The 10,561-nt window shown below is 27.9% G+C and overlaps 1 protein-coding gene across 2 annotated transcripts in view; it reads right to left on the reverse strand.

Moving 5' to 3' along the window:
- Positions 1-10,088, reverse strand: part of LOC136989729 (nucleolysin TIAR-like) — a 351,363-nt gene extending 341,275 nt beyond the window's left edge. For both annotated transcript variants that reach the window (XM_067287978.1, XM_067287977.1), the window contains exons 1-3: positions 10,053-10,088; positions 9,904-9,935; positions 9,698-9,794 (exon numbers count right to left, since the gene is read on the reverse strand). In XM_067287978.1, coding sequence (XP_067144079.1) covers positions 9,698-9,794; positions 9,904-9,935; positions 10,053-10,064 — 141 coding nt within the window. In that variant the 5' untranslated portion in view covers positions 10,065-10,088. The remainder of the gene's footprint in view (positions 1-9,697; positions 9,795-9,903; positions 9,936-10,052) is intronic.
- Positions 10,089-10,561: the final 473 nt, after the last annotated feature.

Consider the following 10,561-nt stretch of genomic DNA (forward strand, 5'->3'; position numbering starts at 1 on the left):
GAAAAATTTCTGTTTTATCTTTGTCTTGTACAACATCTTTCTCCACTTATTTTCTTTTAAACATATCACATATTTCAACAATTCTTAACAAATACTGTATTATAGCAATTCCTATCACTCTGTGATTGGACAGTCATATACCATACAATTAAAAATAGACCTTTATAATTCTTCCTTAGAATAGTGCTCCTTTATGTGAACTGCAGTTTTAAAAAAATCACCAACATGGCACTCATTTTGCTAGACTGCTCTGCTATCTGGTGCTCTGTTAACAGGAGTTTTGTTACATGTAAAACATAGAGGAAAAATCAGGTATGTGGAAAAGTGTTCTTTTAAGCAAACTGATCCCTTATCTGATGCTCCATTAAGTGAACTCAAACTGTATATTTGTACAGTGCATATATTTGTATGAAGCTTGCAGCCTGCATAATTGATCTATTAAAAGAACAGTGGTCTGATATCCATATATTTTACTGTATAGGCTAAATCCTACTGTTTCTTTTGTATCTCTCTGGGTATAAAAGTGCAATTAAAGTCGTTTGACTTAAGAGGTTCCAAGTTACCACCAATATGTGGATGAGTATATGTTACAAAATTTTCTAGGAACTTAGACAAAGAAGCTAGGAGAGTGGGTTTGAAAAACAGTTAAGGAGAGAAGTGAGTATGTGGCAAATGAAGAGAGAGTAAGAGTGGGATGAGAAGAATTTAAGCAACTGTGGCTAAATGCCATGCTTCAAATGTATATTTTTATATATAATTTTATCGTTTTTTATATTTTATATTCTCTGTTCCTTTATTCTTTTCTTTCTAACCTATTTGTCCATTCTTCCTGGAATGTATCTATTCGTCTTACACTTTCTTTGTTATTTCGATGACTCACCTCTGAAAAGAAAAGAGGGAGTGCAGCCCTGAGGGGAGAGAGAGGAACACGTGGGTCAGTCTGGAGCGGGACCTAGAGTTGGAAGGAGTGTTTGTGGAGCCTCCCAAGTACGCATATGGCCGAACGATAAAGATAAGAACGATCCAAACTGCGTTTTAGAAAGTGAGAAAAAGTGAAAGTATTTGTCAATCCCCGTTTCACCGTGACATCCTGGCCGGTAGATTTGTCATCTAGTCATGGGTACCTTCTATTCTGTCCATTCTTGATATTCCCTCTTTCCTGCTATTTCTTTGTTTTGTATACAGTCATACCTCGGTACTCGAACGTTTCGAAGCCCGAACAAATCGGTACCCGACCAAAAATTTCGAAAAAAAAATGCCCCTGTTTCCGAACAAAATTTTGGTACTCGAATGGGAAAGCCCGCCAAGCCGACGCCAACGCCACGGCGGGGGTGTCAGTTACAAGACAGTCATTGTTTCGCATGCACATTAACTTACGCTGTGCTATATTTTTTGGATTAGCATCCTTTTCTTTTCTTTTCTTAGCTTTTGTTGAAAAATCTCATCCTGATACCATGGTAGCCAATATGGCTGTACACCTTTTCAATGAAAATGTCATGTCTCATTTCCGTAAAATTCTGCAAAAAAGGCAGAAGCAACAGACAATGGATAAGTTTTTAATTAAAGATTTACCTGCCCAAAAGCGACAGAAAAGGGAAGCAACCCCCGAAGTTCCATTACCAGATGTTTTTATGGAAGGGGATTCCCCTTCTCGGCAGTAACTTCAGCTCTTCCTCCTCACACCTCCATCCACTTACGCCATCATATCGCAAACAAAAAGGTAAGTTTTCGTATGTTAAAATGACTTCTTTAATGTTTTTACTATTTATCGAGAGTTATATATATGTTATTTACTGCTTGCCTAAAAACTAAATATCATTTATACTGTAATCTGTTATGTTACTAGCGAATCAACTGGGGATTGGAACGCATTAATCCATTTTACATTATTTGTAATGGGAAAAAATGATTTGGAGTCCGAACATATTGGTACTCGAACCTCTTTCTGGAACGGATTATGTTCGAGTACCAAGGTACCACTGTACTAGTTTTAATTTTATAATTTAAGTGATATTGTCGGGAATTTGTATTGTACACTAGAATTAAGTTTTATATTTTAAGTGATATTGTCAGGAAAATTTGTTGTACAAGATTCGGTATTTGCTCTCGTGTATTGTCGGTGGGAAAGGTGTTTGTTGGTATCCTCTGTATCCTGTTTTTTTAATGAGCGAAGAAAATAAAATTCATCGTCTTTTGTTTCTCTTATTTTCGACTCTTTGTCTTTTTATCGCTCGTTAGCTTCACACAACAAATAAATAAATACAGAAGAAGGATCAGTGAGAAGAAAAAAGAACAGATATGGGAAGAAACTACAGTAGTTCAACACAAGAAAAAAGAAGAACAATCCCAAATTCAATAAATAAAAGTGTTGGTTTCAGTAATCTCAAGAATTGTAGTGATTGAACACTGAGCTACCATTAAATGCAGGAGGATCAGTAAGAACCTATCCTCCAACAATATTTTGTGAATGTGAACTTTTACTACCATTTGTATGCATTTTATTACATACAGTAATAATATTGCACCTATTAGATTTTTATTTCTATCTTGTGGTTTGCCTCTTTGTGTTGCTGCATGGTCACATAACTGGTCTATTATATCCATATGGATAGTTTGTCCACTACAGAACCAATAATTACAAACATGATAGAGAATGCAGATCATAAAATGATTTTTATTGATGTGAATAATCTTTAAGCAATAAACAATTATGTGCTCCTAACATTTAGAAAATTGAAAGCCTGCAAGAGGTTGAAATAAATAAGAATTTGGTGTAGAAAATTAATTATCATATAAAAGTTTAAGAGCACTGTCTATCAACGTTAATAAGGTTTTGTTTTGATATATCTTAAAAACACATGACAAACATTGTTATTTGTTTTTAAGATATATGTTTCTGTAAGGAGGTGGAAATCAAATATCTATCCAGACTTTTCCTGTAAATTTAATGAAATAAATAAAATAAATAAATAAATACAAAATATTTCACAAGACTTTCCATATGTAAAAAATGTCTTTTTCAGGTAAAATTTTAGAACATTGATATGAATTTTAATATTATATATATACATATATAATATTAAAATTATAATATTAAAAAGTGATATATATACCTAATATATATCACTTTTTCATCATTGTTTTGGTGTTGTAAGGTGTTTTGTATTTATTATGTGTTTTGCTCATCAAAACCTTATTAATGCTGACAGACAGTGAACTTAAACTTTTATATACTGTAAGAGGTTATCTGCTCTTTTCAAAATTGGATTTAAAAACATAAATCCAATTTTGAAAATAAAATTTGAAATATTAATAGTTTCAAAATGCTGTTTTTCCTGATATTATTATACAGTGTAAAATAATATCTTTTATGCTTCAACTTATTTACAAAAAATACATACTGGATGACCATCATTTCATAAATAAAAATGCATATGCCAGCTATGTCCAATTTGTAATCTCTTGAGGATGAGTTGTTCTTTCCTGTTTTTATATTTGCTTGACACTATTCCTCAATAACCGATTTGATCTCAAGATAAAGTTTACTCATTTTATTTTTACTACCTAAAATTTAGAAGTTTTTATCTAATTATAGGCTCCATATCAATGAAAAAGATGAAGATTGTACATAGAATGGAGGCAGATTTGACAACAGTTATTTAATGTCAATGCTTAAGAGATCCAACAAAACTAAATCATTGTAGAACATTGTATATGCAAACACAATGCATATTTAACATAATTATCATGCAAAATTCACAGGTAAGTTCTAATAGAAATGCTAAATGAATGAGATATCAAAACTGCCTTCCATTACTCCACACATAATAAGGAATAATGGAAAGCAGTAATGGAACTGAGATGCCATTAATTCAACAAATGAGACAAACATCACATTTCTAGTGATGGGTGCCTCTTTGTTGAATTTGAAGCTAAACTGCACGAAGATTCTCATCAATATTTTTGCAACTGTTGTGGAAACCCTTGCATTAATCAAACATGTGTTTTTCTTTATTGTCATTGCCATATACTTCTAAAGCATAATAATGTTTTTGATGATAATTTCTTTAACAAAATACAAATTTTCATTAGTGTGCTGGTCAATTATACTCATTTTCAACATATGATAGAAAGGAATGTACTGTGTAATAGAGTAGCACTTGAGATCAACATCCTACATTATCGTTTTTTAATTAAAAAATTATAAATAAAAGATTTATTTATTTTTGAAATGCATACAAACTATAATATAATTTACAGGAAATAGTTTTGATAATATCATTAAAAGATAACATAACAAAATGTTAAGTATCACTGTACAAAAACATGCAAAACAGTCTAAAAGTTCTCTGGTGACAAGTTCAAAACAATTAAAAATATAATATTTCTTTTTAATTGTTTTGAGTTTGTCACCAGAAAACTTTTAGACTGTTTTGCATGTTTTTGCAGAGGCCTAGCTTCTAAAGAAAGGTCGTCTCTGTAGTGGAAGATTGTCATTCCCGGTGATTGGACATGGCGAGAGTGAAGAAATTTTAGTTTCTCTATGTATTTTTACTAATCTGTAAATTCATCAGCCAATTTTTTAAAAAGATCTATATTCTTCAAATATTTTCTCAAATTGTAAACTTCCTGCCTACAATGTTTACATTATGTAGAGCATTTCTTTTCTAATGTTTGAAACCATTCTTCAGAAGCATCATATGAATTTAAACATAGAGGATCATTCTAGTGCATACCAAAAGTCATTCCAGATAAGGTTGAAATGGAAAATGATCAAACAGACACTTTGCTTTTTCATGGATAATTGAGACATTCAAATGGGAAATTTTCTGTGACTGATCTTTAGTTCAGATGCTTAAGATCTTTTAATGGTTAGAACTTTGACAAGCTCTACAATTTCCGCTCTTTGAGAGGAAGAAAATGCTACTACATTTCTTAATGTATGGTTAATTCATTTATGGCAAAAAACTGAGCAAAAATAGATGCTGATTTTTCTCTGTGAAAATTTTGTTTTGGAGAGACATTACTTCATTTGTTCTTTTTGATATTTTGCCAGTAGAATGCTTTTATTTATATGAGTGTTAATTTGTACTGATAAAAAAAATTAATTAAAATCTGCTTGTAAAATGCAATGCTCACATTCACAATGCACACCAATATAAAACACAATGTTTATTATTTCATAAGTATAAATGCTAAAGTACATAAACTACATTAGCACAATATGAATTACAGCGAAACATGTTTAAGACTAAAACTTGTTTGTCTCTTTATCTGTTGTTTTATACCAAAATTATAAAACAATTTCAATTAATTATTCTGCAAATATCAAAGCGCAAATATGCAAAATGAATGAATATGATGCTTCTATATATTCTGTTTCTTCGATATCAATTGTCATGTAAGGATATGAATATTGCTTGACAAACTAATTTCGTTCTGAATAATACAATTTATTTAATTAGATGAAAGTATATTATTATTATTCAAATAACATTATTATTTTTAAATATAACATTATCAAAATAACAACAGTTCCAATACTATCATAAATAAACATTATTTTAATTGATAAACCTAATTATTTTTCCCGGTCAATTATCTAGATTGTTTTGGATTACTATGTTATTTTCTCTTATTCGCTTCATTTCTTTCATCAATAAAAATTTCAGAAAAGAATTTAATATATGTAGCTAAAAGACATTACGATATATTTATCAAAGATTCCATGAATAAATTTTTTTTATTGATTATTTTTTAAAATATTTCTTAAAATTATTCTTCCAAATTCCTTTTTGTATAATAACTTTTATCTACTCCATTAAATTTGTATAAACATAAATCTAATCAATAATAAAATTCTGTAATTGTGATATAAATTACAGAAAAAAACTAAATGCAAAAATATTAGTGATATAAATATTTAATATTTAGTGTATTATTAGCATAAATAAATTATTTGTTGGTAAGAAATACCAAATAAAAATTTTTATTACATTGTTTATTAACAAGAGCATCTAAATTATAATGTAATAGGATTGACATAGAATAAATATATGTATTTCTCTTACATTTACACATCTGTCTTTTATATACATGTAATTAGGTTAGCCTATCAATGTACAAAAATTAGAATGCTACAATATAGGAACATTTAAAGTACACTTTTTATAGTGTACTTTAATATAAAGTATGTTTTAACTAATAATAAATTAATGTAGAAAACAAATTTATAATACAGAAGTTCTCGGCATTGCCAACAGAATCGATATTATCAATACTTAATTAAGAAATTGTCTTTTTCTAATACGAAATTTAAGTATTTCCATCTATTATTTATATTATTTTTCAATATGTTTAATTGCGATTAAATGTAATTTTTTAACGATTGTTTTTTCTCATTTATATTTTATCTTGAAATCATTTTTGTCTGGCTCTTATAAAAAGTTATAAATTATTTATATGTTACCACATATAAACATAAATTGATCCAGATATTTCAATGATTATTCTTAAATATCAATCTTAAAAAATATTGATTTAAAATAAACGAAATGAAATTTTGTAAAATAAGTTGTAAAGACAAACTAATTTATAATCTATTTCATTTTACAATTTTTCTTTTTTTACGAAAACTTAATTTATCCTTGCAACTTTCATTTACAGCTATACATATTGACATAATCTTTAACTATAATTAATTTTTCTATAAATAATTTAATAAAAAAAAAAACTATCAGCTACATTTTAATTTCATAACATCATAAGACAGTTATTAAATTTTTAGAATTTCTTGACTTTTATTAAACTAAGACTTTAAATGAAATAGCTTTCATAATCCAAAAACCAGTCAAGTGAACACTATGAAGCTTAAAAAACTTAACTTTGATACATTGAAGATTCACCAGATTTACAAATAATATAATTATTTCATATATAACAAGTACAAACTATTCTTCTAATTTTAAATGTCATTTATAATAAATCTATAAAACTTTAAGATGAGTTTTACTACTTTATTCATAATATTACATGCTTTAAATTAATAATATTTCATGCTTTAAATTAATTAATATTTCATTAAGTTTCTTTGTTTCCATAAACAAATCCAATATAAATATTTCTAAAATTTACTTCCAGAAACACAGTAAGTTGATTTCTAAAAATGGAACCGAAACAAAATTCTACTTCTAGTACATATAAACTGTGCAAGTTCACTTTACAATTACTCAATTTACAAACACTTAGGGTGCGACTATGCAGACGCGAGCGAGCGAATTTTCCGAGCGAGCGAGAATATGTGGCGAGAAGAGGCGAGACGCGATAAATATCAAAACCGGTCAGATATGTGCAAGAACCAGAAATTCGCTCTCGCCAGCGTTATTTTTCGCTTCTCGCTTATGCATGGTTTTCCTTTGCAAAAACTAAATCTCTCGCAACCTCTCGCTCGCTCTAAATTCGCGTCTGCATAGTCGCACCCTTAGTCATGATATATAATTTCTCAGAAACTAATTAAATCATCATTATGAGAATGTAAGAATTAACTATTTTAATTACATATTTATAGACCCGAAATAACTTTTTATTTAAAATATAAATATTTATATTGATTATTTGTTTCTGAACGTGTATTTTTTGGTTAAAATTCTGAATTTACTATGCTGACTGAAATAGTATTTTCATTAGTGAGAATAATGTTATTAATAGTAAGAAAATAATTCTTAGTTATTGGATAAATTTCACTTAATATAAATTTAAGACAATAAAAAGTTTTGGATAGCATAATAAACAATAATATATAATGATAATAAATTTCAAATAAAGAGCTATATGATTCAGTTTAATCAACAAAAGCATAGGAATATACATTAGTTTATGCCACAAAAACAATTTGATTTAATTAAAAATAGGCAGAGTCATTTAATAATAGCTCAGAATTTTGTCTAGAAAAAAACTCCACAAAAGTTTCTCACAATGCTAATTCATTTTGTGAAAAGCATTTTCAAAGTACAAATTATGTGGAATAATTATTACATTGACAGAGTCATACTAAAATACTTCATACAAATATTCTTTAGTTAATTTAACGTCATTACATTAAGAGAATAAAGATATACATCGAGTGCAAAAATAAATGTGATATTTTAATTCATGCTGAACTATGTACTGTATAAACAGTAAGTGGAATGAATCATCGAATGAAAATTTCATGTTTCAACTACTACATCGATAACATATTTTTATGCCGTGCACAGAAATAAACGCTGTTTACGAGGCAGTTTAAAACTTCCAAAAATTCTATTTTGTATATATGAATGTTAACTTTATAATATAAATACAAATAGATATAATTTTAATTCTAATTAGCTAGAAATTTAAACCATTATTTCTACTGACATCATTAAATAGTCATATCATTGATATATAATCTTAAAATCAATAGTAATTAGCATTAATGTTCTTTATTTAAGTACGAGTATTTTTTATACGATTCATTAACTTTTTATTATTACATAGTAAAAACAATATTAAATGTTTAACTAAATTATATTTTAGTGCTTAGGGCCAACAATATTTGTTAAAAGAAAATAAATGATACGCTACAAGACTAAAACATTAATTATATTGCATATTCAAACTGCATAATATTAAAAGATATAAACATCAAAGCCAATATATGTAACTTGTAATGAAAAATTATAAATTAAATATAAATTTTAATATATATGTTAATAACTTTTACATTCTTGTATAAAGAAATATTTTAAAAATTGAAACAAATCCAAAATTTTTTAAATATTCAACAAAATTTAGTATGTAGTGTGAGTATTTATAATTTAACTTTCCGGAAAAATATACATTTAGCCTATACAGAATGGGGTTATATAATGCATAATTCAATATCTCAGGTATATAAAATTTTACGCTTTTACTGGATCCTAAATTTAGACCAGTTTATGATCTCATAAATAATTAATAATTTAAAATTTTAGTATAAAGTAAATACTCGAAGAATATACGACAAAACAAAGAATTTTTTATATTTATAATTTCAAAATTATGTAATGAATCCGCTCAGTATTAATAAAATTCTAAATGCTATTTTTATGGAAAAAAATTTAATAATGGTATATATATATATGATTGCATTTAATAGAAGAATAAATATTTGATAAGAAATTTCATAAAGTAATAAATATATTTAAATATAATTAAAATCTAAATTATTATGTTAACGTTTAAAGCAAGATAAATCTATATTTTTGGGCTGAAAACCGCATTTAATTTTTTTTTTTTTAAATAAAATTAAAATACTGCAGTCAACGAAACAGCATTAATATATATATATATATATATATATATATATATATAGTGTTATTTTAATTTAAAAACAATTTAAAATTCTAATACGCTTACTGAAAACGAATATACAAAGTAAAATTTTTGATCGAAAATATATGAAGTCGATAAAATAATTGAATATAACAGTAAAAAAAAAAAAGAAAAAGAATGATTAATTTAGAAGAGCGAGTAAGTTTAGTCGTTAGAGACGGCAAGAATAACGGAATGGGAGAAGTTTATTTATGAAATCCGAGGCGAGTCGATTTATAGAATCTTCCCGCGAATCTTTAGTCTATTACAAATATCGTGTCGTAAGCAATGACGTAACGAAAAGTAAACGAAGGCATCCTCTTACCTCGTGGATAATTTTGCAACCTTTGACAGGTCCTATCTGTCCGAAAAGTGCTAAGATAAGTTCTTCCGTCACCGATGGATCCAAATTTCCAACGTACCTGAGAAGATGGATCATCACCGTCATTTTAAATGTCTAAGTGAAAACCGAAAGAGAAACCACATGGTTTCGGAAGAGCGCGAGCCGTGCTATTTACGGCCGATACTTACAGTGTCCTAGGTTGGTTATCATTGACTTGGTCCTGTAAAGAGACTTAATTTAGCACTTATATCACACGTTTAAATAGCATTGTATACTGCAAATACACGACACGTTAATATGAAAAAAAATCCTTTACTTCAAATCGGGTTCAAACTACCTTGTTGGACATGATGGCGTCAAAGCGAACGAACAACTAAACATGCGCAAAAAGACCCCTCCAACTGCATCCCGGGAAGGAAGTCGCGCCTTTATTTGAATTCGAGTAACACTTGGCACGAGTCTACCTGCCCATAATCTATATTTTCTCTATTAGTGGATTACACGTTTCTCTTTCACCTTTTAGATGCGGTACGCGCGTTTTCATTACTTTATACGAACATTTTATACAATGGCAAAACATTAACACTTCATTGCGACTGTTTTCTTCTGTTTTTTTACTAAAATTAAGTTCGTATTTCTTTTATTTTTCCTATTATAGAAGCTGTATTTAAGTGTCAACATTGTCCTTTCATAATTTTCTATAGAAATTACATTGTTACACATCTCGCATAAGTTAAATGTTAAGAATTGTTATTTTATGAATATTAAAAAAATTTTTAACCATAAAACTAAATTATTTATTTATTTATTTATTTATTTATTTATTTTACTTTAACATTTTGTAAT

Source organism: Centruroides vittatus, unplaced genomic scaffold (genome assembly GCF_030686945.1).
Source record: "Centruroides vittatus isolate TY-2023 unplaced genomic scaffold, ASM3068694v2 scaffold_752, whole genome shotgun sequence".
NCBI classification, from domain to species: Eukaryota; Metazoa; Arthropoda; class Arachnida; order Scorpiones; family Buthidae; genus Centruroides; species Centruroides vittatus.